Source organism: Gallus gallus, chromosome 19 (assembly GCF_016699485.2).
Source record: "Gallus gallus isolate bGalGal1 chromosome 19, bGalGal1.mat.broiler.GRCg7b, whole genome shotgun sequence".
NCBI lineage: Eukaryota > Metazoa > Chordata > Aves > Galliformes > Phasianidae > Gallus > Gallus gallus.
The window spans coordinates 136,687-164,632 of record NC_052550.1 but is presented as its reverse complement, the minus strand read 5'-3'; the positions used below and the strand labels follow the sequence as shown (position 1 = coordinate 164,632).

The 27,946-nt window shown below is 63.3% G+C and overlaps 5 protein-coding genes and 2 long non-coding RNA genes across 26 annotated transcripts; 4 read left to right on the top strand and 3 right to left on the bottom strand.

Annotated features, from left to right (window-relative positions):
• The first annotated feature begins 18 nt into the window (after positions 1 to 18).
• On the top strand, positions 19 to 5,415 carry LOC121107218 (outer dense fiber protein 3-like). 6 transcript variants are annotated; one of them, XM_040650265.2, is made up of 9 exons: positions 19 to 169; positions 232 to 360; positions 650 to 2,155; positions 2,427 to 2,556; positions 3,111 to 3,311; positions 3,716 to 3,817; positions 4,161 to 4,282; positions 4,450 to 4,590; positions 5,143 to 5,415. In XM_040650265.2, the coding sequence occupies exons 4-9, from the start codon at positions 2,439 to 2,441 to the stop codon at positions 5,224 to 5,226; spliced, it is 768 nt and encodes a 255-aa protein (XP_040506199.1). In that variant the 5' UTR covers positions 19 to 169; positions 232 to 360; positions 650 to 2,155; positions 2,427 to 2,438; the 3' UTR covers positions 5,227 to 5,415. The 6 variants fall into 6 exon arrangements, with proteins under 6 accessions (XP_040506199.1, XP_046758438.1, XP_046758437.1 ...); XM_046902482.1 differs by lacking the exon at positions 19 to 169 and having other exon boundaries at positions 231 to 360; positions 650 to 690; positions 1,780 to 2,155; XM_046902481.1 differs by lacking the exon at positions 19 to 169 and having other exon boundaries at positions 231 to 360; positions 650 to 690; positions 777 to 2,155.
• Positions 1,653 to 8,660, bottom strand: LOC124417302. The gene is made up of 3 exons (XM_046902431.1): positions 8,636 to 8,660; positions 8,112 to 8,148; positions 1,653 to 8,054 (listed from the first exon to the last, which is right to left on the bottom strand). Exons 1-3 carry the CDS (start codon positions 8,658 to 8,660, stop codon positions 7,082 to 7,084), a joined length of 1,035 nt encoding a protein of 344 aa, XP_046758387.1. The 3' UTR covers positions 1,653 to 7,081.
• Positions 7,518 to 12,914, top strand: LOC107057249 (outer dense fiber protein 3-like). 5 transcript variants are annotated; one of them, XM_046902491.1, is made up of 9 exons: positions 7,518 to 7,668; positions 7,731 to 7,859; positions 8,149 to 9,654; positions 9,926 to 10,055; positions 10,610 to 10,810; positions 11,215 to 11,316; positions 11,660 to 11,781; positions 11,949 to 12,089; positions 12,642 to 12,914. In XM_046902491.1, the coding sequence occupies exons 4-9, from the start codon at positions 9,938 to 9,940 to the stop codon at positions 12,723 to 12,725; spliced, it is 768 nt and encodes a 255-aa protein (XP_046758447.1). In that variant the 5' UTR covers positions 7,518 to 7,668; positions 7,731 to 7,859; positions 8,149 to 9,654; positions 9,926 to 9,937; the 3' UTR covers positions 12,726 to 12,914. The 5 variants fall into 5 exon arrangements, with proteins under 5 accessions (XP_046758447.1, XP_046758446.1, XP_046758448.1 ...); XM_046902490.1 differs by lacking the exon at positions 7,518 to 7,668 and having other exon boundaries at positions 7,730 to 7,859; positions 8,149 to 8,189; positions 9,279 to 9,654; XM_046902492.1 differs by lacking the exon at positions 7,518 to 7,668 and having other exon boundaries at positions 7,730 to 7,859; positions 8,149 to 8,189; positions 8,276 to 9,654.
• LOC121107245 lies at positions 9,152 to 12,738 on the bottom strand. The gene is made up of 2 exons (XR_005840971.2): positions 12,617 to 12,738; positions 9,152 to 11,884 (listed from the first exon to the last, which is right to left on the bottom strand). It is a non-coding gene; the product is annotated as an uncharacterized LOC121107245 (long non-coding RNA).
• A 2,108-nt stretch (positions 12,915 to 15,022) lies between the features above and the next one.
• Positions 15,023 to 20,234, top strand: LOC121107216 (outer dense fiber protein 3-like). Of its 5 annotated transcripts, none has more exons than XM_046902503.1 (9): positions 15,023 to 15,173; positions 15,236 to 15,364; positions 15,657 to 17,160; positions 17,433 to 17,562; positions 18,117 to 18,317; positions 18,722 to 18,823; positions 19,167 to 19,288; positions 19,456 to 19,596; positions 20,149 to 20,234. In XM_046902503.1, exons 4-9 carry the CDS (start codon positions 17,445 to 17,447, stop codon positions 20,230 to 20,232), a joined length of 768 nt encoding a protein of 255 aa, XP_046758459.1. In that variant the 5' UTR covers positions 15,023 to 15,173; positions 15,236 to 15,364; positions 15,657 to 17,160; positions 17,433 to 17,444; the 3' UTR covers positions 20,233 to 20,234. The 5 variants fall into 5 exon arrangements, with proteins under 5 accessions (XP_046758459.1, XP_046758458.1, XP_046758461.1 ...); XM_046902502.1 differs by lacking the exon at positions 15,023 to 15,173 and having other exon boundaries at positions 15,235 to 15,364; positions 15,657 to 15,697; positions 16,785 to 17,160; XM_046902505.1 differs by lacking the exon at positions 15,023 to 15,173 and having other exon boundaries at positions 15,235 to 15,364; positions 15,657 to 15,697; positions 15,784 to 17,160.
• LOC121107234 lies at positions 16,691 to 21,621 on the bottom strand. 2 transcript variants are annotated; one of them, XR_005840958.1, is made up of 3 exons: positions 20,412 to 21,621; positions 17,380 to 19,391; positions 16,691 to 17,309 (listed from the first exon to the last, which is right to left on the bottom strand). It is a non-coding gene; the product is annotated as an uncharacterized LOC121107234 (long non-coding RNA). The 2 variants fall into 2 exon arrangements; XR_005840959.1 differs by having other exon boundaries at positions 16,691 to 17,262.
• A 908-nt stretch (positions 21,622 to 22,529) lies between these two features.
• Positions 22,530 to 27,466, top strand: LOC121107221 (outer dense fiber protein 3-like). Of its 6 annotated transcripts, none has more exons than XM_046902501.1 (9): positions 22,530 to 22,680; positions 22,768 to 22,896; positions 23,200 to 24,206; positions 24,478 to 24,607; positions 25,162 to 25,362; positions 25,767 to 25,868; positions 26,212 to 26,333; positions 26,501 to 26,641; positions 27,194 to 27,466. In XM_046902501.1, the coding sequence occupies exons 4-9, from the start codon at positions 24,490 to 24,492 to the stop codon at positions 27,275 to 27,277; spliced, it is 768 nt and encodes a 255-aa protein (XP_046758457.1). In that variant the 5' UTR covers positions 22,530 to 22,680; positions 22,768 to 22,896; positions 23,200 to 24,206; positions 24,478 to 24,489; the 3' UTR covers positions 27,278 to 27,466. The 6 variants fall into 6 exon arrangements, with proteins under 6 accessions (XP_046758457.1, XP_040506214.1, XP_040506213.1 ...); XM_040650280.2 differs by lacking the exon at positions 22,530 to 22,680 and having other exon boundaries at positions 22,767 to 22,896; positions 23,200 to 23,240; positions 23,831 to 24,206; XM_040650279.2 differs by lacking the exon at positions 22,530 to 22,680 and having other exon boundaries at positions 22,767 to 22,896; positions 23,200 to 23,240; positions 23,327 to 24,206.
• Positions 27,467 to 27,946: the final 480 nt, after the last annotated feature.

Sequence of the window (27,946 nt, the reverse complement as noted above, 5' to 3'; positions counted from 1 at the left end):
GGCGGTTGAACGCGGCGCGGGCGGTGCTGTGGCGCCGTGCGGGAGCAGGAGCGGGGCTCGGTGCGCTCGCGCCGTTCCTCGGCCCTCATGGCTCCTGCCCGCAGGAAGGCGGCCGCGGGCGCGCGCGGCAGGAAGCTGAGCGCCTTCCTGAAGGACTTCGACCGGGAGGGTAGGCCGCGGGCGGGCGCGCCGAGGCCCGGGCCGCGTCCGACGCCGTGTCCGTCCCCGCAGTGAGGAGCCGGGTCGAGCAGCTGCGGACGAACGGGGAGCGCCTGGTCAAGGAGATGGAGAACCTGTACGACGTGGAGCTCCTCCGGCTGCCCGCGGCGCTCCGCGAGATGAACTGGCTGGAGTTCTTCGGTACCGGCGGGGGGCGCGGGCGAACCCGGCGGGCTTCCCCTGAAGCGGCGCTCGGAGGCCGTCGCTGAGGAGCGGTGGGACGCGGCGCGCGGGGCTCGCGCGAGCAGGACGCGGGTGGGCGCGGGCGGGTGCGCCGCCCCCTCTGCCCGGGGCCGCTCGCTCGCCGCCGGAACGCCTGCTGTGCGCTGCCCGCTGCTGCGGCGGCGTTACGGCGCACCTGCGTGTGTTGCGGGAGCTGTCCCGGCGACGTGCCGGAGTGACGCTTCCAAAGGAAATATCTTCTTTGTAGCTAAAGGGGGAAGCCAGAAAGTCGTGGAGGAGGCGGTGACGGTAGGTATCCAGCACAAATGGGAACCTTTCCCTCTTGCCTTGTGTGTTCGTGTAGGAGACGAGCCGAAGGCTTTGTGCATCCGCAGGAGAGGAGCGCTGCTGCGATAGCGCGGGTTACGCACGCAGCTGCTGCGTTAAGACTTAGCAGGAGGAGATCCTGTGGTGTCCCCCGCAGGGCTTGCGTGCTCGCGCTGCTCCTTGCCTGGCTTGCCAGGCCTGCTTAATTTCACGGGCTCGCTAAGGTTGGAAGAGACCTCCCAGATCCCTTCCAGAATTGCTGGATGATCGGGGTTTCCCCTCTGAGCCCGTGGTGGAATCACCACCAGCCGCTTACTGCAAGTAGCATCAGAAGCACGTCGTGTGGAGGGGACCTTTCCTTTAAACGTCCACTTTGAACTGGTAGTCAGGGTGCTAAAAGGAGCTGCGCTTCAGTGCTGATCGTTTACGAAGCAGCTCCTCAAACTCCCTCATGTGCTCTTAAGCCAGGCCCCAAATAATCGGTGCCTCCGTAGGTAGGCCTGCTGGGGCCGCAAGCTTCCTCTCCTCAATAGCTGCCTGAGCTTTCAGGGTTCTGCGGGAGTTTGGGAGGGGAGTTCCGTGACACCGGGAGCGTCCACTTCTCTAAGTTTTCTCCTGAGTTCCTCCACACCCTCTGCCTCTCAACGTTACGCAGCTTTGGGGAAGATCCCCGACCGATACTGATAGTGAAAAGCACGTTCTGAAGACGTGGCAATGTGAACAACGGGATTCTGTTGGTTTGAACGTTCCAGAAACTTTGAGGGGGAGAAAAGGAGAAGGGTGGGAGGAGGGAACCCGTGAAAACATCTCTCTGCCCATTGACAGATTCCCTGGGAAGAAGGCAGTGGAGGGAATGAAAGCATTAGCACCCTCGGGACTTTGAAGTAACTTCTGAGGCTCAAACTGTGCCGCGTTGTATACGAACACCAGACGGGTGTCCCAGCTGTGCTTTTAGGGCTCTCGTATATTTATTTTTATATATACATATATACACACAGAGCTCCAAAGAACAGAGTGTCATTCTCAGAAATGTTCCAGTAGGTTCGAAGTAACGTAATCTCTCCCTTGCAGGTGACGCTGACCGAGCCTCAGGAGCCCCGGGCGGCACGTGGCTAGAAGTGAGAGCTCAGTCCATCTGCAGGTGTCGGCAGCGTGCGCTACGGCTTTGTACTGGTTGGGGTGCGAGGCCGAAAAGGCGTGGCGGGCGTGGCTCCAGGCCAGCCAGGAGATGTCACAGCACAGATGACATCACCCGGAGCCCGTGTGCTGTCACAATGCATTGCCATGACGACGCCGGGCCCTCCCCAAGGACAGCTGGCCGCTGGCTCCAGGCGCCTCATTTGTGAGCTGTGCTGCCCGCAGCCGCTCGCCGTGCCCTGTGCCTGAGAGCAGCCCCAGCAGCAGACTAGCTCAGCCTCATCGCGCTCGTCCTCCAAGGCTCAGAGAGGTGAGGGAGAGCTCCTGCACACGTCAGGCTGCAGAGCCCAGCTGCAGGGTGCGGGCTGAGCTCCGGTGTGCGCGAGGGGCATGCAGCACGAGACTGGCAGGACTGGCAGTGAGCGGGAGAAACTGCTGCCGGCCCTTCCGGCTCAGGAGCTGCAAGCCACGTGGCGGACAGCTTGCGGCTGAGCAGAGGAGACGCGGGGGGCGGGAAGCAAAGCTCACCTGCGGCCTCTGTTGGGGCAGCCCGTCAGTAACTCCTCTGTTCTTGCCTTTAGGTTTGGAGGCACATGCCTGCCAGCATGGACGGAGCCTGGGTGGGGACCTGGAGACCTCATCGCCCACGCGGCCTCATCTCGGCCCAGTTCCCCAGCCCCGGGCCCCAGTACTCCATCCCGGGGACAACAGGTACAGCCACCATCCCCAGGGCGTGAGGCGCACCGGGGACATGGCGGGGCAGAGCAGCTCCCGAGCCTTTCCCCGTTCTGTCAGAGCCTCCTGGCTCCCTGGCGCAGCCGCGAGCCAGGCCTGGCCGAGGAAGGCCGGTGCCGCTGGCGCTGCTCCTTGTGGCCCGGGGAAAAAGGGGCCCGCTTCTGGCCAGCGCAGACTCAGCTTTGCAGCTGTAGAGAGGCGTTACGGGGTCTTGCAGAACAATTGACCCTTAGGGGGCTCTCGCTGTGGAGTGCCTGCACGCGTGGTGCGGGTACAGGCAGCGTGCTGGCCAAAACTCCGCTGTCTTTTTGCGGTGACTTTGCAAGGCACTCGCGCAGCCGTTTGCACTCAGGGACTGACTCTTGTGCGCTCCGAGGCCCGGCACAGCTCGCCTCCAGGGCTCTTGGAGGAAGAAGTCACGCGGGAAGGGAATGTCGGGGCCAGGGCCCGGCGCCTAACTGCGCCTGTTCCAACGGAGCTTGAGACGTGCAGCTGCACAGGGGTGTGCTCTCTTCTGCTTTTCCTCCTAGGTTATGTGGGCCACAGCCCCACCAAAGCCCGTGCCCCCGCCTACACGTTTAGAGGGACCAAACCGCCTGCGGCAGGGAGCTGCGGGCCAGGTCCCTGCTACTTTGTGGAGCCCGCCATCACCAGGAACGGGAAGTACGTGGCTCCGGGCGCCCAGCTCCGGGGACGACCCGCGACGAAGACCACCGTCACTCCCGGACCAAGTGAGTACCACTTGTGCAGCACTTCACCCAGACAAGACGAGCGGGCGGCGCGTTTGCCCGGGGCCAGCTCGCGCCCTGATGGAGCTGTAGGTCTTTTTTGAGAGAACGCAAACCGCTCTGAGCAGCGATAAACGCCCTCGGAGAAGGACAGCTGCCCAGGGCCACGGGCCGAGGGCACAAGGACCCCGTGTCCAAAAAGAACAAGCGGCAGGGGGCTGACGGGAGGGACAGCAAGGCAGGGCATAGCGGCGGGGCACAGAAGAGCGTCCCCGCGTGCTGCCTGTGTCCCCCAGCGGCAATTCTGCAGCTCTTGAGAAGACCCTTTCCTCGGGACAGTGCCTGTGCGGTTGCAGAAGAAGAAGACCGGCGCTTCACGGCTTTCTTCCTCTTCTCTTCCGCCCCAGGTGACTACCGCACCGAGGCAGCCAACAGGCACGTCTTCAAGTGCCCACCGGTGCAGTCCATGGCCTTCCGGCGGGAGCCCCTCCGGACAGACCACCCTCCAGGTACGCTGACCCTGGCAAAGGCAGACCCTTCAGCCTGAGCATCCCGCAGGGACGGGCTGCTGCTCAGCACCAGCAGCGGGCCTACTGCACAGCCTGCGCGGCAGGACGCGGCGCTGGGGCCGCAAGCTTTCTTGCACGACCAACACCTCTGGGCCCGCAGCGGCTGCGGCTGCTCAGGCTCGGAGCTGCTGGCGCTGGCCCAGTGCCAGAGTAGAGGGAGGAACTGGCAGAGGGGCGAGACCTCCCTCCTGCTCCCACCAGCAGGCTGGGCAGGCTGCCCCTCCCTGCTGCTTCCGTCTCCTCCAGCCCCTCGCGCACACGCTCTCTGCTGCTCCTCCTGCAGGTCCTGGCACCTACACGCTGCCCAGGCTGATGGGGCCCAACACAGTCTACACATCGGCCAGCCCCTGCTACTCTGTGAGGGGAAGGAGCCAGCGAGGTCGGTTTGACGAAGACCTTGCCAAGGTGAGCTCTGCCGCTCCTCTTTTCCGCGTTAGCATCCGAACCTGGGCTGCTCCCCCTGTGCCACAGGGGCTTCCAAGCCTGCTGCAACTTTGCTTAACGCAGACTGCCGGGGAAAGAGAGAGCCTTGAATGTGACCCCAGCCCTGTATGGTCGTGACTCTCTTGCAGACTCCGGGTCCTGCGGCGCTCCCCAAAGTGCCTGTGGATGCCTACAAGACCAGGGCGCCCGCGTACACGATGGCAGCCCGACCAAAAGCTGGAGAGGGCAAAGCAGCGAAGCCCGGGCCGGCAGACTACAGCGTAGGCCGGGTAAGGCAGCTGCTCAGCTCTTCCCCTCTGTTTCACAAGCGCGGCCTTCACGCCTCTCCCCCTTCCCCTGAGGCTTCCTCCAGCCCAAGAGCTCCTGGCCGCAGGGACCAAGTGCAGGACAGCAGGCCTGCCCCCTGCCCTCGTGCCACCTGCGAGCAGAGGGAGGGAGGGAGGGACAGCACAGCACGCAGCTTTTCCTCCCTCTGCTCCTTTTCCCTTCAATGGGACGCGCTGGTCCTTCCCAAGCTCTTCTGGGGGACGCAGCTCAGAAGGGCTCCAAGCAGCATGCCCCCAGCATAGGAGAGAGAGTTAGCTGCGAGCTCCCAGCTGCACACCCGGCCCTCTCCGAGACAGGAGGTGCCCGTAAGCCCACCTCCCCGAGCCAGCTCTGCTCCAGCAGGGAGCTGCACCGGCTTTGCGCTGGCGTTCAGCCCTGCCCGGAGAGGCACCAGGGACTGTCTGGGATCGGAAGGGGTGCGGGACAGCAGGGAGCGAGGGCAGCAGAGGAGAGAAGGGCCCTCGCTGACCTGCCTTTCCTTTTCGCCCTTCCAGGTGACGCTGATCAAGCCCCAGGCGCCTGCATCCACGTTTGGAATCCGGCATTCCCTCTACACAACCCCTCTCATCGTGGAGTGAAACAGCAAAGCCTGGAAGGCCTGGTTTCCTTTCCTGGAACGGAAGGGGAGGGGAAGAGAGAGCGACCATCTGCCGGTTTCCCTTTGATTCCATTTCCCTGCCTCGTGCCTCGGGTTGGGCTTTTGCCCATTTTACTGTTGGATGCCAGCGATAGGAGTAAGTCGTTAATAAAATGTACCTTTATGTATACTTGCTTGTCACTCCTTTGTCCTCACCGCTGCCCACGGGAGAATGCGCCACCGCTTCCTGAAGCCTTTCTTTCTAACAACATTTCTAACGTTGGAAACGGCTGATGCTTGCTTTATCAGTCATTTGCATTCCTGATGTCTGCCCCGCGTGCTGAAGCGAAGAAGAAACGAAGCAAATAGCAAAGGGAGGCCGGCCGCGGGCAGTGCCGCCCTTCCAGCGCCATCAGGTAGATTTTCGCTTTCTTGCCATATCTGCCCGAGTGGATGCACCAGACGCCCCCGGGGATTCCCCCGAAGGGGCACAGGTCTCGGCCCTCGCCGGTGCGTCCACCACCGTACTGACAGAGGTGAAGAGCGCTACCCCGGCCCGTTGATGAGGCCGCCTGGCTTCAGCTACAAGGGCCGTCATGCTCCAAGCTCTCCTCCGGAAGGAGGATTTCAACCACCCAGCTATATGCAGGGAAAAGAGCAAGGTGAGCTGCAAGCAATCCAGGAGACTGCTGCAGCCTGTTGATGATAACATCCTGCTCCGGGTATCGGACAGATCGGCCAGAGGCGAAGCATTACTAGACCTGGTGCTCACCAATGCGGAGGAGAGCGATCGTGGAAGACCATCGAAGGTCGGAGGCACCGATTAGGACCGCCACCACAGAAAGACCGAGCACGTGCAAGGACGCAGAACCCTACGTTAGTGATGTCAGGGAAAGTACTGAGTACGTGCGTGCCGTCTGGGAAAACCTTGACATGCACGACACAAGAGACACGCATCAGCTGAAGCTCTTTTGCGCGCAGTTGGGCGGAGCGATCCCCCATGCGTCAGCGCCATAAGAAAAGAATGCCCGCTTCAGAGTGGGGGAAGAGCTCCTTGAGAGCAGCCCTGCGGAGAAGGACCCGGGGGTCCTGGTGGACGAGAAGCTGGACGTGAGCCAGCAGTGCGCGCCTGCAGCCCGGAAGGCCAACGGTGCTCTGGGCTGCACTAAGAAAGGGGTGGCCAGCAGGGAGAGGGAGGTGATTGTCCCCCTCTACTCGGCTCTTGCGAGGCCCCATCCGCAGTACTGCGCCCAGGCCTGGGGCCCCCAGCACAAGAAGCGATCGTGGAACGGGTCCAGAGCAGGACCACTAGGATGAGCAGAGGGCTGGAGCACCTCTCCTATGAAGAAAGGTTGAGGGAACTGGGCCTGTTGAGCTCGCAGGAGAGAAGGCTCCGGGGGGACCTCACTGTGGCCTTCCAATACTTGAAGGGAGCGTATAAACAGGACGGGGAACGGCTGCTTACGAGGGTGGGTAGCGATAGGACAAGGGGGAATGGTTTTCAACTGAGGCAGGGGCGGTTTAGGTTAGATATGAGGAGGAAGAAGTTTTTCACCCCGAGGGTGGTGACGCACTGGAGCAGGGTGCCCAAGGAGGTTGTGGATGCCCCGTCCCTGGAGGCATTCAGGGGATGCGGCTGGATGTGGCTCTGGGCAGCCTGGGCTGGCGGTTGGCGACCCTGCACATAGCAGGGGGTTGGAACTAGGTGATCGTGGTGGGCCTTTTCAACCCAGGCCATTCTATGATGCCATGAGTCCTAATGCCACGTTGCTCTGAAGGGCTTCCGTTCAGACTGGAGCTCGGCCAGTACCAAGACTGGGTACGCGGACCTCCGGAACTACCACTGTAAGCCACGCTTATTCCTTCAGCGTACCGGGGCGATGGAAGCCAACGCAGCGCTCAGAAGCACAGCGCACAGTGTTTGGAATCCCCGATTTGACATCTTTGAGTGGCCTCCCAAAACTCCTCCTTGCACGCAGCCGCAGCCGCAGCCCTGGCCGGGGAGCCCCGCCCCGCCCCGCCCCGGGACGGTGCAGGTGCCGGTAGTAAGGCTCCGCGTCCCGCAGGCCCTCCAGCGCGTCGGCCAACGACGGGCAGCGCGGCCCGCGCCGCAGCAGCTCGCTCAGGCCCGGCTCCGCCGCTCGCTCCTCGGCCAGGCGCAGCACAGCGGCCCGGGGGCGGTCGCCGCGCCGTGCGTCATCACACCGCGCCGGGTGCCGATTGGCTGCGCCGCCGCTCGCGGAGCTCTGATTGGACAGCAGGCGCGCGTCGGGCGGCGGTTGAACGCGGCGCGGGCGGTGCTGTGGCGCCGTGCGGGAGCAGGAGCGGGGCTCGGTGCGCTCGCGCCGTTCCTCGGCCCTCATGGCTCCTGCCCGCAGGAAGGCGGCCGCGGGCGCGCGCGGCAGGAAGCTGAGCGCCTTCCTGAAGGACTTCGACCGGGAGGGTAGGCCGCGGGCGGGCGCGCCGAGGCCCGGGCCGCGTCCGACGCCGTGTCCGTCCCCGCAGTGAGGAGCCGGGTCGAGCAGCTGCGGACGAACGGGGAGCGCCTGGTCAAGGAGATGGAGAACCTGTACGACGTGGAGCTCCTCCGGCTGCCCGCGGCGCTCCGCGAGATGAACTGGCTGGAGTTCTTCGGTACCGGCGGGGGGCGCGGGCGAACCCGGCGGGCTTCCCCTGAAGCGGCGCTCGGAGGCCGTCGCTGAGGAGCGGTGGGACGCGGCGCGCGGGGCTCGCGCGAGCAGGACGCGGGTGGGCGCGGGCGGGTGCGCCGCCCCCTCTGCCCGGGGCCGCTCGCTCGCCGCCGGAACGCCTGCTGTGCGCTGCCCGCTGCTGCGGCGGCGTTACGGCGCACCTGCGTGTGTTGCGGGAGCTGTCCCGGCGACGTGCCGGAGTGACGCTTCCAAAGGAAATATCTTCTTTGTAGCTAAAGGGGGAAGCCAGAAAGTCGTGGAGGAGGCGGTGACGGTAGGTATCCAGCACAAATGGGAACCTTTCCCTCTTGCCTTGTGTGTTCGTGTAGGAGACGAGCCGAAGGCTTTGTGCATCCGCAGGAGAGGAGCGCTGCTGCGATAGCGCGGGTTACGCACGCAGCTGCTGCGTTAAGACTTAGCAGGAGGAGATCCTGTGGTGTCCCCCGCAGGGCTTGCGTGCTCGCGCTGCTCCTTGCCTGGCTTGCCAGGCCTGCTTAATTTCACGGGCTCGCTAAGGTTGGAAGAGACCTCCCAGATCCCTTCCAGAATTGCTGGATGATCGGGGTTTCCCCTCTGAGCCCGTGGTGGAATCACCACCAGCCGCTTACTGCAAGTAGCATCAGAAGCACGTCGCGTGGAGGGGACCTTTCCTTTAAACGTCCACTTTGAACTGGTAGTCAGGGTGCTAAAAGGAGCTGCGCTTCAGTGCTGATCGTTTACGAAGCAGCTCCTCAAACTCCCTCATGTGCTCTTAAGCCAGGCCCCAAATAATCGGTGCCTCCGTAGGTAGGCCTGCTGGGGCCGCAAGCTTCCTCTCCTCAATAGCTGCCTGAGCTTTCAGGGTTCTGCGGGAGTTTGGGAGGGGAGTTCCGTGACACCGGGAGCGTCCACTTCTCTAAGTTTTCTCCTGAGTTCCTCCACACCCTCTGCCTCTCAACGTTACGCAGCTTTGGGGAAGATCCCCGACCGATACTGATAGTGAAAAGCACGTTCTGAAGACGTGGCAATGTGAACAACGGGATTCTGTTGGTTTGAACGTTCCAGAAACTTTGAGGGGGAGAAAAGGAGAAGGGTGGGAGGAGGGAACCCGTGAAAACATCTCTCTGCCCATTGACAGATTCCCTGGGAAGAAGGCAGTGGAGGGAATGAAAGCATTAGCACCCTCGGGACTTTGAAGTAACTTCTGAGGCTCAAACTGTGCCGCGTTGTATACGAACACCAGACGGGTGTCCCAGCTGTGCTTTTAGGGCTCTCGTATATTTATTTTTATATATACATATATACACACAGAGCTCCAAAGAACAGAGTGTCATTCTCAGAAATGTTCCAGTAGGTTCGAAGTAACGTAATCTCTCCCTTGCAGGTGACGCTGACCGAGCCTCAGGAGCCCCGGGCGGCACGTGGCTAGAAGTGAGAGCTCAGTCCATCTGCAGGTGTCGGCAGCGTGCGCTACGGCTTTGTACTGGTTGGGGTGCGAGGCCGAAAAGGCGTGGCGGGCGTGGCTCCAGGCCAGCCAGGAGATGTCACAGCACAGATGACATCACCCGGAGCCCGTGTGCTGTCACAATGCATTGCCATGACGACGCCGGGCCCTCCCCAAGGACAGCTGGCCGCTGGCTCCAGGCGCCTCATTTGTGAGCTGTGCTGCCCGCAGCCGCTCGCCGTGCCCTGTGCCTGAGAGCAGCCCCAGCAGCAGACTAGCTCAGCCTCATCGCGCTCGTCCTCCAAGGCTCAGAGAGGTGAGGGAGAGCTCCTGCACACGTCAGGCTGCAGAGCCCAGCTGCAGGGTGCGGGCTGAGCTCCGGTGTGCGCGAGGGGCATGCAGCACGAGACTGGCAGGACTGGCAGTGAGCGGGAGAAACTGCTGCCGGCCCTTCCGGCTCAGGAGCTGCAAGCCACGTGGCGGACAGCTTGCGGCTGAGCAGAGGAGACGCGGGGGGCGGGAAGCAAAGCTCACCTGCGGCCTCTGTTGGGGCAGCCCGTCAGTAACTCCTCTGTTCTTGCCTTTAGGTTTGGAGGCACATGCCTGCCAGCATGGACGGAGCCTGGGTGGGGACCTGGAGACCTCATCGCCCACGCGGCCTCATCTCGGCCCAGTTCCCCAGCCCCGGGCCCCAGTACTCCATCCCGGGGACAACAGGTACAGCCACCATCCCCAGGGCGTGAGGCGCACCGGGGACATGGCGGGGCAGAGCAGCTCCCGAGCCTTTCCCCGTTCTGTCAGAGCCTCCTGGCTCCCTGGCGCAGCCGCGAGCCAGGCCTGGCCGAGGAAGGCCGGTGCCGCTGGTGCTGCTCCTTGTGGCCCGGGGAAAAAGGGGCCCGCTTCTGGCCAGCGCAGACTCAGCTTTGCAGCTGTAGAGAGGCGTTACGGGGTCTTGCAGAACAATTGACCCTTAGGGGGCTCTCGCTGTGGAGTGCCTGCACGCGTGGTGCGGGTACAGGCAGCGTGCTGGCCAAAACTCCGCTGTCTTTTTGCGGTGACTTTGCAAGGCACTCGCGCAGCCGTTTGCACTCAGGGACTGACTCTTGTGCGCTCCGAGGCCCGGCACAGCTCGCCTCCAGGGCTCTTGGAGGAAGAAGTCACGCGGGAAGGGAATGTCGGGGCCAGGGCCCGGCGCCTAACTGCGCCTGTTCCAACGGAGCTTGAGACGTGCAGCTGCACAGGGGTGTGCTCTCTTCTGCTTTTCCTCCTAGGTTATGTGGGCCACAGCCCCACCAAAGCCCGTGCCCCCGCCTACACGTTTAGAGGGACCAAACCGCCTGCGGCAGGGAGCTGCGGGCCAGGTCCCTGCTACTTTGTGGAGCCCGCCATCACCAGGAACGGGAAGTACGTGGCTCCGGGCGCCCAGCTCCGGGGACGACCCGCGACGAAGACCACCGTCACTCCCGGACCAAGTGAGTACCACTTGTGCAGCACTTCACCCAGACAAGACGAGCGGGCGGCGCGTTTGCCCGGGGCCAGCTCGCGCCCTGATGGAGCTGTAGGTCTTTTTTGAGAGAACGCAAACCGCTCTGAGCAGCGATAAACGCCCTCGGAGAAGGACAGCTGCCCAGGGCCACGGGCCGAGGGCACAAGGACCCCGTGTCCAAAAAGAACAAGCGGCAGGGGGCTGACGGGAGGGACAGCAAGGCAGGGCATAGCGGCGGGGCACAGAAGAGCGTCCCCGCGTGCTGCCTGTGTCCCCCAGCGGCAATTCTGCAGCTCTTGAGAAGACCCTTTCCTCGGGACAGTGCCTGTGCGGTTGCAGAAGAAGAAGACCGGCGCTTCACGGCTTTCTTCCTCTTCTCTTCCGCCCCAGGTGACTACCGCACCGAGGCAGCCAACAGGCACGTCTTCAAGTGCCCACCGGTGCAGTCCATGGCCTTCCGGCGGGAGCCCCTCCGGACAGACCACCCTCCAGGTACGCTGACCCTGGCAAAGGCAGACCCTTCAGCCTGAGCATCCCGCAGGGACGGGCTGCTGCTCAGCACCAGCAGCGGGCCTACTGCACAGCCTGCGCGGCAGGACGCGGCGCTGGGGCCGCAAGCTTTCTTGCACGACCAACACCTCTGGGCCCGCAGCGGCTGCGGCTGCTCAGGCTCGGAGCTGCTGGCGCTGGCCCAGTGCCAGAGTAGAGGGAGGAACTGGCAGAGGGGCGAGACCTCCCTCCTGCTCCCACCAGCAGGCTGGGCAGGCTGCCCCTCTCTGCTGCTTCCGTCTCCTCCAGCCCCTCGCGCACACGCTCTCTGCTGCTCCTCCTGCAGGTCCTGGCACCTACACGCTGCCCAGGCTGATGGGGCCCAACACAGTCTACACATCGGCCAGCCCCTGCTACTCTGTGAGGGGAAGGAGCCAGCGAGGTCGGTTTGACGAAGACCTTGCCAAGGTGAGCTCTGCCGCTCCTCTTTTCCGCGTTAGCATCCGAACCTGGGCTGCTCCCCCTGTGCCACAGGGGCTTCCAAGCCTGCTGCAACTTTGCTTAACGCAGACTGCCGGGGAAAGAGAGAGCCTTGAATGTGACCCCAGCCCTGTATGGTCGTGACTCTCTTGCAGACTCCGGGTCCTGCGGCGCTCCCCAAAGTGCCTGTGGATGCCTACAAGACCAGGGCGCCCGCGTACACGATGGCAGCCCGACCAAAAGCTGGAGAGGGCAAAGCAGCGAAGCCCGGGCCGGCAGACTACAGCGTAGGCCGGGTAAGGCAGCTGCTCAGCTCTTCCCCTCTGTTTCACAAGCGCGGCCTTCACGCCTCTCCCCCTTCCCCTGAGGCTTCCTCCAGCCCAAGAGCTCCTGGCCGCAGGGACCAAGTGCAGGACAGCAGGCCTGCCCCCTGCCCTCGTGCCACCTGCGAGCAGAGGGAGGGAGGGAGGGACAGCACAGCACGCAGCTTTTCCTCCCTCTGCTCCTTTTCCCTTCAATGGGACGCGCTGGTCCTTCCCAAGCTCTTCTGGGGGACGCAGCTCAGAAGGGCTCCAAGCAGCATGCCCCCAGCATAGGAGAGAGAGTTAGCTGCGAGCTCCCAGCTGCACACCCGGCCCTCTCCGAGACAGGAGGTGCCCGTAAGCCCACCTCCCCGAGCCAGCTCTGCTCCAGCAGGGAGCTGCACCGGCTTTGCGCTGGCGTTCAGCCCTGCCCGGAGAGGCACCAGGGACTGTCTGGGATCGGAAGGGGTGCGGGACAGCAGGGAGCGAGGGCAGCAGAGGAGAGAAGGGCCCTCGCTGACCTGCCTTTCCTTTTCGCCCTTCCAGGTGACGCTGATCAAGCCCCAGGCGCCTGCATCCACGTTTGGAATCCGGCATTCCCTCTACACAACCCCTCTCATCGTGGAGTGAAACAGCAAAGCCTGGAAGGCCTGGTTTCCTTTCCTGGAACGGAAGGGGAGGGGAAGAGAGAGCGACCATCTGCCGGTTTCCCTTTGATTCCATTTCCCTGCCTCGTGCCTCGGGTTGGGCTTTTGCCCATTTTACTGTTGGATGCCAGCGATAGGAGTAAGTCGTTAATAAAATGTACCTTTATGTATACTTGCTTGTCACTCCTTTGTCCTCACCGCTGCCCACGGGAGAATGCGCCACCGCTTCCTGAAGCCTTTCTTTCTAACAACATTTCTAACGTTGGAAACGGCTGATGCTTGCTTTATCAGTCATTTGCATTCCTGATGTCTGCCCCGCGTGCTGAAGCGAAGAAGAAACGAAGCAAATAGCAAAGGGAGGCCGGCCGCGGGCAGTGCCGCCCTTCCAGCGCCATCAGGTAGATTTTCGCTTTCTTGCCATATCTGCCCGAGTGGATGCACCAGACGCCCCCGGGGATTCCCCCGAAGGGGCACAGGTCTCGGCCCTCGCCGGTGCGTCCACCAGCCGTACTGACAGAGGTGAAGAGCGCTACCCCGGCCCGTTGATGAGGCCGCCTGGCTTCAGCTACAAGGGCCGTCATGCTCCAAGCTCTCCTCCGGAAGGAGGATTTCAACCACCCAGCTATATGCAGGGAAAAGAGCAAGGTGAGCTGCAAGCAATCCAGGAGACTGCTGCAGCCTGTTGATGATAACATCCTGCTCCGGGTATCGGACAGATCGGCCAGAGGCGAAGCATTACTAGACCTGGTGCTCACCAATGCGGAGGAGAGCGATCGTGGAAGACCATCGAAGGTCGGAGGCACCGATTAGGACCGCCACCACAGAAAGACCGAGCACGTGCAAGGACGCAGAACCCTACGTTAGTGATGTCAGGGAAAGTACTGAGTACGTGCGTGCCGTCTGGGAAAACCTTGACATGCACGACACAAGAGACACGCATCAGCTGAAGCTCTTTTGCGCGCAGTTGGGCGGAGCGATCCCCCATGCGTCAGCGCCATAAGAAAAGAATGCCCGCTTCAGAGTGGGGGAAGAGCTCCTTGAGAGCAGCCCTGCGGAGAAGGACCCGGGGGTCCTGGTGGACGAGAAGCTGGACGTGAGCCAGCAGTGCGCGCCTGCAGCCCGGAAGGCCAACGGTGCTCTGGGCTGCACTAAGAAAGGGGTGGCCAGCAGGGAGAGGGAGGTGATTGTCCCCCTCTACTCGGCTCTTGCGAGGCCCCATCCGCAGTACTGCGCCCAGGCCTGGGGCCCCCAGCACAAGAAGCGATCGTGGAACGGGTCCAGAGCAGGACCACTAGGATGAGCAGAGGGCTGGAGCACCTCTCCTATGAAGAAAGGTTGAGGGAACTGGGCCTGTTGAGCTCGCAGGAGAGAAGGCTCCGGGGGGACCTCACTGTGGCCTTCCAATACTTGAAGGGAGCGTATAAACAGGACGGGGAACGGCTGCTTACGAGGGTGGGTAGCGATAGGACAAGGGGGAATGGTTTTCAACTGAGGCAGGGGAGGTTTAGGTTAGATATGAGGAGGAAGAAGTTTTTCACCCCGAGGGTGGTGACGCACTGGAGCAGGGTGCCCAAGGAGGTTGTGGATGCCCCGTCCCTGGAGGCATTCAGGGGATGCGGCTGGATGTGGCTCTGGGCAGCCTGGGCTGGCGGTTGGCGACCCTGCACATAGCAGGGGGTTGGAACTAGGTGATCGTGGTGGGCCTTTTCAACCCAGGCCATTCTATGATGCCATGAGTCCTAATGCCACGTTGCTCTGAAGGGCTTCCGTTCAGACTGGAGCTCGGCCAGTACCAAGACTGGGTACGCGGACCTCCGGAACTACCACTGTAAGCCACGCTTATTCCTTCAGCGTACCGGGGCGATGGAAGCCAACGCAGCGCTCAGAAGCACAGCGCACAGTGTTTGGAATCCCCGATTTGACATCTTTGAGTGGCCTCCCAAAACTCCTCCTTGCACGCAGCCGCAGCCGCAGCCCTGGCCGGGGAGCCCCGCCCCGCCCCGCCCCGCCCCGGGACGGTGCAGGTGCCGGTAGTAAGGCTCCGCGTCCCGCAGGCCCTCCAGCGCGTCGGCCAACGACGGGCAGCGCGGCCCGCGCCGCAGCAGCTCGCTCAGGCCCGGCTCCGCCGCTCGCTCCTCGGCCAGGCGCAGCACAGCGGCCCGGGGGCGGTCGCCGCGCCGTGCGTCATCACACCGCGCCGGGTGCCGATTGGCTGCGCCGCCGCTCGCGGAGCTCTGATTGGACAGCAGGCGCGCGTCGGGCGGCGGTTGAACGCGGCGCGGGCGGTGCTGTGGCGCCGTGCGGGAGCAGGAGCGGGGCTCGGTGCGCTCGCGCCGTTCCTCGGCCCTCATGGCTCCTGCCCGCAGGAAGGCGGCCGCGGGCGCGCGCGGCAGGAAGCTGAGCGCCTTCCTGAAGGACTTCGACCGGGAGGGTAGGCCGCGGGCGGGCGCGCCGAGGCCCGGGCCGCGTCCGACGCCGTGTCCGTCCCCGCAGTGAGGAGCCGGGTCGAGCAGCTGCGGACGAACGGGGAGCGCCTGGTCAAGGAGATGGAGAACCTGTACGACGTGGAGCTCCTCCGGCTGCCCGCGGCGCTCCGCGAGATGAACTGGCTGGAGTTCTTCGGTACCGGCGGGGGGCGCGGGCGACGGGCGGGGCGGGCTTCCCCTGAAGCGGCGCTCGGAGGCCGTCGCTGAGGAGCGGTGGGACGCGGCGCGCGGGGCTCGCGCGAGCAGGACGCGGGTGGGCGCGGGCGGGTGCGCCGCCCCCTCTGCCCGGGGCCGCTCGCTCGCCGCCGGAACGCCTGCTGTGCGCTGCCCGCTGCTGCGGCGGCGTTACGGCGCACCTGCGTGTGTTGCGGGAGCTGTCCCGGCGACGTGCCGGAGTGACGCTTCCAAAGGAAATATCTTCTTTGTAGCTAAAGGGGGAAGCCAGAAAGTCGTGGAGGAGGCGGTGACGGTAGGTATCCAGCACAAATGGGAACCTTTCCCTCTTGCCTTGTGTGTTCGTGTAGGAGACGAGCCGAAGGCTTTGTGCATCCGCAGGAGAGGAGCGCTGCTGCGATAGCGCGGGTTACGCACGCAGCTGCTGCGTTAAGACTTAGCAGGAGGAGATCCTGTGGTGTCCCCCGCAGGGCTTGCGTGCTCGCGCTGCTCCTTGCCTGGCTTGCCAGGCCTGCTTAATTTCACGGGCTCGCTAAGGTTGGAAGAGACCTCCCAGATCCCTTCCAGAATTGCTGGATGATCGGGGTTTCCCCTCTGAGCCCGTGGTGGAATCACCACCAGCCGCTTACTGCAAGTAGCATCAGAAGCACGTCGCGTGGAGGGGACCTTTCCTTTAAACGTCCACTTTGAACTGGTAGTCAGGGTGCTAAAAGGAGCTGCGCTTCAGTGCTGATCGTTTACGAAGCAGCTCCTCAAACTCCCTCATGTGCTCTTAAGCCAGGCCCCAAATAATCGGTGCCTCCGTAGGTAGGCCTGCTGGGGCCGCAAGCTTCCTCTCCTCAATAGCTGCCTGAGCTTTCAGGGTTCTGCGGGAGTTTGGGAGGGGAGTTCCGTGACACCGGGAGCGTCCACTTCTCTAAGTTTTCTCCTGAGTTCCTCCACACCCTCTGCCTCTCAACGTTACGCAGCTTTGGGGAAGATCCCCGACCGATACTGATAGTGAAAAGCACGTTCTGAAGACGTGGCAATGTGAACAACGGGATTCTGTTGGTTTGAACGTTCCAGAAACTTTGAGGGGGAGAAAAGGAGAAGGGTGGGAGGAGGGAACCCGTGAAAACATCTCTCTGCCCATTGACAGATTCCCTGGGAAGAAGGCAGTGGAGGGAATGAAAGCATTAGCACCCTCGGGACTTTGAAGTAACTTCTGAGGCTCAAACTGTGCCGCGTTGTATACGAACACCAGACGGGTGTCCCAGCTGTGCTTTTAGGGCTCTCGTATATTTATTTTTATATATACATATACACACAGAGCTCCAAAGAACAGAGTGTCATTCTCAGAAATGTTCCAGTAGGTTCGAAGTAACGTAATCTCTCCCTTGCAGGTGACGCTGACCGAGCCTCAGGAGCCCCGGGCGGCACGTGGCTAGAAGTGAGAGCTCAGTCCATCTGCAGGTGTCGGCAGCGTGCGCTACGGCTTTGTACTGGTTGGGGTGCGAGGCCGAAAAGGCGTGGCGGGCGTGGCTCCAGGCCAGCCAGGAGATGTCACAGCACAGATGACATCACCCGGAGCCCGTGTGCTGTCACAATGCATTGCCATGACGACGCCGGGCCCTCCCCAAGGACAGCTGGCCGCTGGCTCCAGGCGCCTCATTTGTGAGCTGTGCTGCCCGCAGCCGCTCGCCGTGCCCTGTGCCTGAGAGCAGCCCCAGCAGCAGACTAGCTCAGCCTCATCGCGCTCGTCCTCCAAGGCTCAGAGAGGTGAGGGAGAGCTCCTGCACACGTCAGGCTGCAGAGCCCAGCTGCAGGGTGCGGGCTGAGCTCCGGTGTGCGCGAGGGGCATGCAGCACGAGACTGGCAGGACTGGCAGTGAGCGGGAGAAACTGCTGCCGGCCCTTCCGGCTCAGGAGCTGCAAGCCACTGTGGCGGACAGCTTGCGGCTGAGCAGAGGAGACGCGGGGGGCGGGAAGCAAAGCTCACCTGCGGCCTCTGTTGGGGCAGCCCGTCAGTAACTCCTCTGTTCTTGCCTTTAGGTTTGGAGGCACATGCCTGCCAGCATGGACGGAGCCTGGGTGGGGACCTGGAGACCTCATCGCCCACGCGGCCTCATCTCGGCCCAGTTCCCCAGCCCCGGGCCCCAGTACTCCATCCCGGGGACAACAGGTACAGCCACCATCCCCAGGGCGTGAGGCGCACCGGGGACATGGCGGGGCAGAGCAGCTCCCGAGCCTTTCCCCGTTCTGTCAGAGCCTCCTGGCTCCCTGGCGCAGCCGCGAGCCAGGCCTGGCCGAGGAAGGCCGGTGCCGCTGGCGCTGCTCCTTGTGGCCCGGGGAAAAAGGGGCCCGCTTCTGGCCAGCGCAGACTCAGCTTTGCAGCTGTAGAGAGGCGTTACGGGGTCTTGCAGAACAATTGACCCTTAGGGGGCTCTCGCTGTGGAGTGCCTGCACGCGTGGTGCGGGTACAGGCAGCGTGCTGGCCAAAACTCCGCTGTCTTTTTGCGGTGACTTTGCAAGGCACTCGCGCAGCCGTTTGCACTCAGGGACTGACTCTTGTGCGCTCCGAGGCCCGGCACAGCTCGCCTCCAGGGCTCTTGGAGGAAGAAGTCACGCGGGAAGGGAATGTCGGGGCCAGGGCCCGGCGCCTAACTGCGCCTGTTCCAACGGAGCTTGAGACGTGCAGCTGCACAGGGGTGTGCTCTCTTCTGCTTTTCCTCCTAGGTTATGTGGGCCACAGCCCCACCAAAGCCCGTGCCCCCGCCTACACGTTTAGAGGGACCAAACCGCCTGCGGCAGGGAGCTGCGGGCCAGGTCCCTGCTACTTTGTGGAGCCCGCCATCACCAGGAACGGGAAGTACGTGGCTCCGGGCGCCCAGCTCCGGGGACGACCCGCGACGAAGACCACCGTCACTCCCGGACCAAGTGAGTACCACTTGTGCAGCACTTCACCCAGACAAGACGAGCGGGCGGCGCGTTTGCCCGGGGCCAGCTCGCGCCCTGATGGAGCTGTAGGTCTTTTTTGAGAGAACGCAAACCGCTCTGAGCAGCGATAAACGCCCTCGGAGAAGGACAGCTGCCCAGGGCCACGGGCCGAGGGCACAAGGACCCCGTGTCCAAAAAGAACAAGCGGCAGGGGGCTGACGGGAGGGACAGCAAGGCAGGGCATAGCGGCGGGGCACAGAAGAGCGTCCCCGCGTGCTGCCTGTGTCCCCCAGCGGCAATTCTGCAGCTCTTGAGAAGACCCTTTCCTCGGGACAGTGCCTGTGCGGTTGCAGAAGAAGAAGACCGGCGCTTCACGGCTTTCTTCCTCTTCTCTTCCGCCCCAGGTGACTACCGCACCGAGGCAGCCAACAGGCACGTCTTCAAGTGCCCACCGGTGCAGTCCATGGCCTTCCGGCGGGAGCCCCTCCGGACAGACCACCCTCCAGGTACGCTGACCCTGGCAAAGGCAGACCCTTCAGCCTGAGCATCCCGCAGGGACGGGCTGCTGCTCAGCACCAGCAGCGGGCCTACTGCACAGCCTGCGCGGCAGGACGCGGCGCTGGGGCCGCAAGCTTTCTTGCACGACCAACACCTCTGGGCCCGCAGCGGCTGCGGCTGCTCAGGCTCGGAGCTGCTGGCGCTGGCCCAGTGCCAGAGTAGAGGGAGGAACTGGCAGAGGGGCGAGACCTCCCTCCGGCTCCCACCAGCAGGCTGGGCAGGCTGCCCCTCTCTGCTGCTTCCGTCTCCTCCAGCCCCTCGCGCACACGCTCTCTGCTGCTCCTCCTGCAGGTCCTGGCACCTACACGCTGCCCAGGCTGATGGGGCCCAACACAGTCTACACATCGGCCAGCCCCTGCTACTCTGTGAGGGGAAGGAGCCAGCGAGGTCGGTTTGACGAAGACCTTGCCAAGGTGAGCTCTGCCGCTCCTCTTTTCCGCGTTAGCATCCGAACCTGGGCTGCTCCCCCTGTGCCACAGGGGCTTCCAAGCCTGCTGCAACTTTGCTTAACGCAGACTGCCGGGGAAAGAGAGAGCCTTGAATGTGACCCCAGCCCTGTATGGTCGTGACTCTCTTGCAGACTCCGGGTCCTGCGGCGCTCCCCAAAGTGCCTGTGGATGCCTACAAGACCAGGGCGCCCGCGTACACGATGGCAGCCCGACCAAAAGCTGGAGAGGGCAAAGCAGCGAAGCCCGGGCCGGCAGACTACAGCGTAGGCCGGGTAAGGCAGCTGCTCAGCTCTTCCCCTCTGTTTCACAAGCGCGGCCTTCACGCCTCTCCCCCTTCCCCTGAGGCTTCCTCCAGCCCAAGAGCTCCTGGCCGCAGGGACCAAGTGCAGGACAGCAGGCCTGCCCCCTGCCCTCGTGCCACCTGCGAGCAGAGGGAGGGAGGGAGGGACAGCACAGCACGCAGCTTTTCCTCCCTCTGCTCCTTTTCCCTTCAATGGGACGCGCTGGTCCTTCCCAAGCTCTTCTGGGGGACGCAGCTCAGAAGGGCTCCAAGCAGCATGCCCCCAGCATAGGAGAGAGAGTTAGCTGCGAGCTCCCAGCTGCACACCCGGCCCTCTCCGAGACAGGAGGTGCCCGTAAGCCCACCTCCCCGAGCCAGCTCTGCTCCAGCAGGGAGCTGCACCGGCTTTGCGCTGGCGTTCAGCCCTGCCCGGAGAGGCACCAGGGACTGTCTGGGATCGGAAGGGGTGCGGGACAGCAGGGAGCGAGGGCAGCAGAGGAGAGAAGGGCCCTCGCTGACCTGCCTTTCCTTTTCGCCCTTCCAGGTGACGCTGATCAAGCCCCAGGCGCCTGCATCCACGTTTGGAATCCGGCATTCCCTCTACACAACCCCTCTCATCGTGGAGTGAAACAGCAAAGCCTGGAAGGCCTGGTTTCCTTTCCTGGAACGGAAGGGGAGGGGAAGAGAGAGCGACCATCTGCCGGTTTCCCTTTGATTCCATTTCCCTGCCTCGTGCCTCGGGTTGGGCTTTTGCCCATTTTACTGTTGGATGCCTAGCGATAGGAGTAAGTCGTTAATAAAATGTACCTTTATGTATACTTGCTTGTCACTCCTTTGTCCTCACCGCTGCCCACGGGAGAATGCGCCACCGCTTCCTGAAGCCTTTCTTTCTAACAACATTTCTAACGTTGGAAACGGCTGATGCTTGCTTTATCAGTCATTTGCATTCCTGATGTCTGCCCCGCGTGCTGAAGCGAAGAAGAAACGAAGCAAATAGCAAAGGGAGGCCGGCCGCGGGCAGTGCCGCCCTTCCAGCGCCATCAGGTAGATTTTCGCTTTCTTGCCATATCTGCCCGAGTGGATGCACCAGACGCCCCCGGGGATTCCCCCGAAGGGGCACAGGTCTCGGCCCTCGCCGGTGCGTCCACCGCCGTACTGACAGAGGTGAAGAGCGCTACCCCGGCCCGCTGATGAGGCCGCCTGGCTTCAGCTACAAGGGCCGTCATGCTCCAAGCTCTCCTCCGGAAGGAGGATTTCAACCACCCAGCTATATGCAGGGAAAAGAGCAAGGTGAGCTGCAAGCAATCCAGGAGACTGCTGCAGCCTGTTGATGATAACATCCTGCTCCGGGTATCGGACAGATCGGCCAGAGGCGAAGCATTACTAGACCTGGTGCTCACCAATGCGGAGGAGAGCGATCGTGGAAGACCATCGAAGGTCGGAGGCACCGATTAGGACCGCCACCACAGAAAGACCGAGCACGTGCAAGGACGCAGAACCCTACGTTAGTGATGTCAGGGAAAGTACTGAGTACGTGCGTGCCGTCTGGGAAAACCTTGACATGCACGACACAAGAGACACGCATCAGCTGAAGCTCTTTTGCGCGCAGTTGGGCGGAGCGATCCCCCATGCGTCAGCGCCATAAGAAAAGAATGCCCGCTTCAGAGTGGGGGAAGAGCTCCTTGAGAGCAGCCCTGCGGAGAAGGACCCGGGGGTCCTGGTGGACGAGAAGCTGGACGTGAGCCAGCAGTGCGCGCCTGCAGCCCGGAAGGCCAACGGTGCTCTGGGCTGCACTAAGAAAGGGGTGGCCAGCAGGGAGAGGGAGGTGATTGTCCCCCTCTACTCGGCTCTTGCGAGGCCCCATCCGCAGTACTGCGCCCAGGCCTGGGGCCCCCAGCACAAGAAGCGATCGTGGAACGGGTCCAGAGCAGGACCACTAGGATGAGCAGAGGGCTGGAGCACCTCTCCTATGAAGAAAGGTTGAGGGAACTGGGCCTGTTGAGCTCGCAGGAGAGAAGGCTCCGGGGGGACCTCACTGTGGCCTTCCAATACCTGAAGGGAGCGTATAAACAGGACGGGGAACGGCTGCTTACGAGGGTGGGTAGCGATAGGACAAGGGGGAATGGTTTTCAACTGAGGCAGGGGAGGTTTGGGTTAGATATTAGGAGGAAGAAGTTTTTCACCCCGAGGGTGGTGACGCACTGGAGCAGGGTGCCCAAGGAGGTTGTGGATGCCCCGTCCCTGGAGGCATTCAGGGGATGCGGCTGGATGTGGCTCTGGGCAGCCTGGGCTGGCGGTTGGCGACCCTGCACATAGCAGGGGGTTGGAACTAGGTGATCGTGGTGGGCCTTTTCAACCCAGGCCATTCTATGATGCCATGAGTCCTAATGCCACGTTGCTCTGAAGGGCTTCCGTTCAGACTGGAGCTCGGCCAGTACCAAGACTGGGTACGCGGACCTCCGGAACTACCACTGTAAGCCACGCTTATTCCTTCAGCGTACCGGGGCGATGGAAGCCAACGCAGCGCTCAGAAGCACAGCGCACAGTGTTTGGGATCCCCGATTTGACATCTTTGAGTGGCCTCCCAAAACTCCTCCTTGCACGCAGCCGCAGCCGCAGCCCTGGCCGGGGAGCCCCGCCCCGCCCCGCCCCGCCCCGGGACGGTGCAGGTGCCGGTAGTAAGGCTCCGCGTCCCGCAGGCCCTCCAGCGCGTCGGCCAACGACGGGCAGCGCGGCCCGCGCCGCAGCAGCTCGCTCAGGCCCGGCTCCGCCGCTCGCTCCTCGGCCAGGCGCAGCACAGCGGCCCGGGGGCGGTCGCCGCGCCGTGCGTCATCACACCGCGCCGGGTGCCGATTGGCTGCGCCGCCGCTCGCGGAGCTCTGATTGGACAGCAGGCGCGCGTCGGGCGGCGGTTGAACGCGGCGCGGGCGGTGCTGTGGCGCCGTGCGGGAGCAGGAGCGGGGCTCGGTGCGCTCGCGCCGTTCCTCGGCCCTCATGGCTCCTGCCCGCAGGAAGGCGGCCGCGGGCGCGCGCGGCAGGAAGCTGAGCGCCTTCCTGAAGGACTTCGACCGGGAGGGTAGGCCGCGGGCGGGCGCGCCGAGGCCCGGGCCCGAGCGCAGAGGTCGGGCCCGGGCCGCGTCCGACGCCGCGTCCGTCCCCGCAGTGAGGAGCCGGGTCGAGCAGCTGCGGACGAACGGGGAGCGCCTGGTCAAGGAGATGGAGAACCTGTACGACGTGGAGCTCCTCCGGCTGCCCGCGGCGCTCCGCGAGATGAACTGGCTGGAGTTCTTCGGTACCGGCGGGGGGCGCGGGCGCGGGCGCGGGCGCGGGCGGGGCGGGCTTCCCCTGAAGCGGCGCTCGGAGGCCGTCGCTGAGGAGCGGTGGGACGCGGCGCGCGGGGCTCGCGCGAGCAGGACGCGGGTGGGCGCGGGCGGGTGCGCCGCCCCCTCTGCCCGGGGCCGCTCGCTCGCCGCCGGAACGCCTGCTGTGCGCTGCCCGCTGCTGCGGCGGCGTTACGGCGCACCTGCGTGTGTTGCGGGAGCTGTCCCGGCGACGTGCCGGAGTGACGCTTCCAAAGGAAATATCTTCTTTGTAGCTAAAGGGGGAAGCCAGAAAGTCGTGGAGGAGGCGGTGACGGTAGGTATCCAGCACAAATGGGAACCTTTCCCTCTTGCCTTGTGTGTTCGTGTAGGAGACGAGCCGAAGGCTTTGTGTATCCGCAGGAGAGGAGCGCTGCTGCGATAGCGCGGGTTACGCACGCAGCTGCTGCGTTAAGACTTAGCAGGAGGAGATCCTGTGGTGTCCCCCGCAGGGCTTGCGTGCTCGCGCTGCTCCTTGCCTGGCTTGCCAGGCCTGCTTAATTTCACGGACAATGTGAACAACGGGATTCTGTTGGTTTGAACGTTCCAGAAACTTTGAGGGGGAGAAAAGGAGAAGGGTGGGAGGAGGGAACCCGTGAAAACATCTCTCTGCCCATTGACAGATTCCCTGGGAAGAAGGCAGTGGAGGGAATGAAAGCATTAGCACCCTCGGGACTTTGAAGTAACTTCTGAGGCTCAAACTGTGCCGCGTTGTATACGAACAGCAGACGGGTGTCCCAGCTGTGCTTTTAGGGCTCTCGTATATTTATTTTTATATGTATACATACACACAGAGCTTCAAAGAACAGAGTGTCATTCTCAGAAATGTTCCAGTAGGTTCGAAGTAACGTAATCTCTCCCTTGCAGGTGACGCTGACCGAGCCTCAGGAGCCCCGGGCGGCACGTGGCTAGAAGTGAGAGCTCAGTCCATCTGCAGGTGTCGGCAGCGTGCGCTACGGCTTTGTACTGGTTGGGGTGCGAGGCCGAAAAGGCGTGGCGGGCGTGGCTCCAGGCCAGCCAGGAGATGTCACAGCACAGATGACATCACCCGGAGCCCGTGTGCTGTCACAATGCATTGCCATGACGACGCCGGGCCCTCCCCAAGGACAGCTGGCCGCTGGCTCCAGGCGCCTCATTTGTGAGCTGTGCTGCCCGCAGCCGCTCGCCGTGCCCTGTGCCTGAGAGCAGCCCCAGCAGCAGACTAGCTCAGCCTCATCGCGCTCGTCCTCCAAGGCTCAGAGAGGTGAGGGAGAGCTCCTGCACACGTCAGGCTGCAGAGCCCAGCTGCAGGGTGCGGGCTGAGCTCCGGTGTGCGCGAGGGGCATGCAGCACGAGACTGGCAGGACTGGCAGTGAGCGGGAGAAACTGCTGCCGGCCCTTCCGGCTCAGGAGCTGCAAGCCACGTGGCGGACAGCTTGCGGCTGAGCAGAGGAGACGCGGGGGGCGGGAAGCAAAGCTCACCTGCGGCCTCTGTTGGGGCAGCCCGTCAGTAACTCCTCTGTTCTTGCCTTTAGGTTTGGAGGCACATGCCTGCCAGCATGGACGGAGCCTGGGTGGGGACCTGGAGACCTCATCGCCCACGCGGCCTCATCTCGGCCCAGTTCCCCAGCCCCGGGCCCCAGTACTCCATCCCGGGGACAACAGGTACAGCCACCATCCCCAGGGCGTGAGGCGCACCGGGGACATGGCGGGGCAGAGCAGCTCCCGAGCCTTTCCCCGTTCTGTCAGAGCCTCCTGGCTCCCTGGCGCAGCCGCGAGCCAGGCCTGGCCGAGGAAGGCCGGTGCCGCTGGCGCTGCTCCTTGTGGCCCGGGGAAAAAGGGGCCCGCTTCTGGCCAGCGCAGACTCAGCTTTGCAGCTGTAGAGAGGCGTTACGGGGTCTTGCAGAACAATTGACCCTTAGGGGGCTCTCGCTGTGGAGTGCCTGCACGCGTGGTGCGGGTACAGGCAGCGTGCTGGCCAAAACTCCGCTGTCTTTTTGCGGTGACTTTGCAAGGCACTCGCGCAGCCGTTTGCACTCAGGGACTGACTCTTGTGCGCTCCGAGGCCCGGCACAGCTCGCCTCCAGGGCTCTTGGAGGAAGAAGTCACGCGGGAAGGGAATGTCGGGGCCAGGGCCCGGCGCCTAACTGCGCCTGTTCCAACGGAGCTTGAGACGTGCAGCTGCACAGGGGTGTGCTCTCTTCTGCTTTTCCTCCTAGGTTATGTGGGCCACAGCCCCACCAAAGCCCGTGCCCCCGCCTACACGTTTAGAGGGACCAAACCGCCTGCGGCAGGGAGCTGCGGGCCAGGTCCCTGCTACTTTGTGGAGCCCGCCATCACCAGGAACGGGAAGTACGTGGCTCCGGGCGCCCAGCTCCGGGGACGACCCGCGACGAAGACCACCGTCACTCCCGGACCAAGTGAGTACCACTTGTGCAGCACTTCACCCAGACAAGACGAGCGGGCGGCGCGTTTGCCCGGGGCCAGCTCGCGCCCTGATGGAGCTGTAGGTCTTTTTTGAGAGAACGCAAACCGCTCTGAGCAGCGATAAACGCCCTCGGAGAAGGACAGCTGCCCAGGGCCACGGGCCGAGGGCACAAGGACCCCGTGTCCAAAAAGAACAAGCGGCAGGGGGCTGACGGGAGGGACAGCAAGGCAGGGCATAGCGGCGGGGCACAGAAGAGCGTCCCCGCGTGCTGCCTGTGTCCCCCAGCGGCAATTCTGCAGCTCTTGAGAAGACCCTTTCCTCGGGACAGTGCCTGTGCGGTTGCAGAAGAAGAAGACCGGCGCTTCACGGCTTTCTTCCTCTTCTCTTCCGCCCCAGGTGACTACCGCACCGAGGCAGCCAACAGGCACGTCTTCAAGTGCCCACCGGTGCAGTCCATGGCCTTCCGGCGGGAGCCCCTCCGGACAGACCACCCTCCAGGTACGCTGACCCTGGCAAAGGCAGACCCTTCAGCCTGAGCATCCCGCAGGGACGGGCTGCTGCTCAGCACCAGCAGCGGGCCTACTGCACAGCCTGCGCGGCAGGACGCGGCGCTGGGGCCGCAAGCTTTCTTGCACGACCAACACCTCTGGGCCCGCAGCGGCTGCGGCTGCTCAGGCTCGGAGCTGCTGGCGCTGGCCCAGTGCCAGAGTAGAGGGAGGAACTGGCAGAGGGGCGAGACCTCCCTCCTGCTCCCACCAGCAGGCTGGGCAGGCTGCCCCTCTCTGCTGCTTCCGTCTCCTCCAGCCCCTCGCGCACACGCTCTCTGCTGCTCCTCCTGCAGGTCCTGGCACCTACACGCTGCCCAGGCTGATGGGGCCCAACACAGTCTACACATCGGCCAGCCCCTGCTACTCTGTGAGGGGAAGGAGCCAGCGAGGTCGGTTTGACGAAGACCTTGCCAAGGTGAGCTCTGCCGCTCCTCTTTTCCGCGTTAGCATCCGAACCTGGGCTGCTCCCCCTGTGCCACAGGGGCTTCCAAGCCTGCTGCAACTTTGCTTAACGCAGACTGCCGGGGAAAGAGAGAGCCTTGAATGTGACCCCAGCCCTGTATGGTCGTGACTCTCTTGCAGACTCCGGGTCCTGCGGCGCTCCCCAAAGTGCCTGTGGATGCCTACAAGACCAGGGCGCCCGCGTACACGATGGCAGCCCGACCAAAAGCTGGAGAGGGCAAAGCAGCGAAGCCCGGGCCGGCAGACTACAGCGTAGGCCGGGTAAGGCAGCTGCTCAGCTCTTCCCCTCTGTTTCACAAGCGCGGCCTTCACGCCTCTCCCCCTTCCCCTGAGGCTTCCTCCAGCCCAAGAGCTCCTGGCCGCAGGGACCAAGTGCAGGACAGCAGGCCTGCCCCCTGCCCTCGTGCCACCTGCGAGCAGAGGGAGGGAGGGAGGGACAGCACAGCACGCAGCTTTTCCTCCCTCTGCTCCTTTTCCCTTCAATGGGACGCGCTGGTCCTTCCCAAGCTCTTCTGGGGGACGCAGCTCAGAAGGGCTCCAAGCAGCATGCCCCCAGCATAGGAGAGAGAGTTAGCTGCGAGCTCCCAGCTGCACACCCGGCCCTCTCCGAGACAGGAGGTGCCCGTAAGCCCACCTCCCCGAGCCAGCTCTGCTCCAGCAGGGAGCTGCACCGGCTTTGCGCTGGCGTTCAGCCCTGCCCGGAGAGGCACCAGGGACTGTCTGGGATCGGAAGGGGTGCGGGACAGCAGGGAGCGAGGGCAGCAGAGGAGAGAAGGGCCCTCGCTGACCTGCCTTTCCTTTTCGCCCTTCCAGGTGACGCTGATCAAGCCCCAGGCGCCTGCATCCACGTTTGGAATCCGGCATTCCCTCTACACAACCCCTCTCATCGTGGAGTGAAACAGCAAAGCCTGGAAGGCCTGGTTTCCTTTCCTGGAACGGAAGGGGAGGGGAAGAGAGAGCGACCATCTGCCGGTTTCCCTTTGATTCCATTTCCCTGCCTCGTGCCTCGGGTTGGGCTTTTGCCCATTTTACTGTTGGATGCTAGCGATAGGAGTAAGTCGTTAATAAAATGTACCTTTATGTATACTTGCTTGTCACTCCTTTGTCCTCACCGCTGCCCACGGGAGAATGCGCCACCGCTTCCTGAAGCCTTTCTTTCTAACAACATTTCTAACGTTGGAAACGGCTGATGCTTGCTTTATCAGTCATTTGCATTCCTGATGTCTGCCCCGCGTGCTGAAGCGAAGAAGAAACGAAGCAAATAGCAAAGGGAGGCCGGCCGCGGGCAGTGCCGCCCTTCCAGCGCCATCAGGTAGATTTTCGCTTTCTTGCCATATCTGCCCGAGTGGATGCACCAGACGCCCCCGGGGATTCCCCCGAAGGGGCACAGGTCTCGGCCCTCGCCGGTGCGTCCACCGCCGTACTGACAGAGGTGAAGAGCGCTACCCCGGCCCGCTGATGAGGCCGCCTGGCTTCAGCTACAAGGGCCGTCATGCTCCAAGCTCTCCTCCGGAAGGAGGATTTCAACCACCCAGCTATATGCAGGGAAAAGAGCAAGGTGAGCTG

Excerpts from the sequence above, each read along its gene's own strand:
- LOC107057249 (XM_046902491.1), top strand. The coding sequence starts at position 9,938 with ATGCCTGCCAGCATGGACGGAGCCTGGGTGGGGACCTGGAGACCTCAT. Across the intron at positions 10,056-10,609 it reads CTCCATCCCGGGGACAACAG|GTTATGTGGGCCACAGCCCC; the intron begins GTACAGCCACCA and ends TTTTCCTCCTAG. Across the intron at positions 11,782-11,948 it reads TTGACGAAGACCTTGCCAAG|ACTCCGGGTCCTGCGGCGCT; the intron begins GTGAGCTCTGCC and ends ACTCTCTTGCAG.
- LOC121107218 (XM_040650265.2), top strand. The coding sequence starts at position 2,439 with ATGCCTGCCAGCATGGACGGAGCCTGGGTGGGGACCTGGAGACCTCAT. Across the intron at positions 3,818-4,160 it reads CCGGACAGACCACCCTCCAG|GTCCTGGCACCTACACGCTG; the intron begins GTACGCTGACCC and ends CTCCTCCTGCAG. Across the intron at positions 4,591-5,142 it reads CAGACTACAGCGTAGGCCGG|GTGACGCTGATCAAGCCCCA; the intron begins GTAAGGCAGCTG and ends TCGCCCTTCCAG.
- LOC121107221 (XM_046902501.1), top strand. The coding sequence starts at position 24,490 with ATGCCTGCCAGCATGGACGGAGCCTGGGTGGGGACCTGGAGACCTCAT. Across the intron at positions 25,363-25,766 it reads CACCGTCACTCCCGGACCAA|GTGACTACCGCACCGAGGCA; the intron begins GTGAGTACCACT and ends CTTCCGCCCCAG. Across the intron at positions 26,334-26,500 it reads TTGACGAAGACCTTGCCAAG|ACTCCGGGTCCTGCGGCGCT; the intron begins GTGAGCTCTGCC and ends ACTCTCTTGCAG.
- LOC121107216 (XM_046902503.1), top strand. The coding sequence starts at position 17,445 with ATGCCTGCCAGCATGGACGGAGCCTGGGTGGGGACCTGGAGACCTCAT. Across the intron at positions 18,824-19,166 it reads CCGGACAGACCACCCTCCAG|GTCCTGGCACCTACACGCTG; the intron begins GTACGCTGACCC and ends CTCCTCCTGCAG. Across the intron at positions 19,597-20,148 it reads CAGACTACAGCGTAGGCCGG|GTGACGCTGATCAAGCCCCA; the intron begins GTAAGGCAGCTG and ends TCGCCCTTCCAG.
- LOC124417302 (XM_046902431.1), bottom strand. The coding sequence starts at position 8,660 with ATGAGGGAGTTTGAGGAGCTGCTTC. Across the intron at positions 8,149-8,635 it reads GGAGTTTGAGGAGCTGCTTC|CTACAAAGAAGATATTTCCT; the intron begins GTAAACGATCAG and ends TTCCCCCTTTAG. Across the intron at positions 8,055-8,111 it reads CCTTTGGAAGCGTCACTCCG|CAGCGGGCAGCGCACAGCAG; the intron begins GCACGTCGCCGG and ends ACGCCGCCGCAG.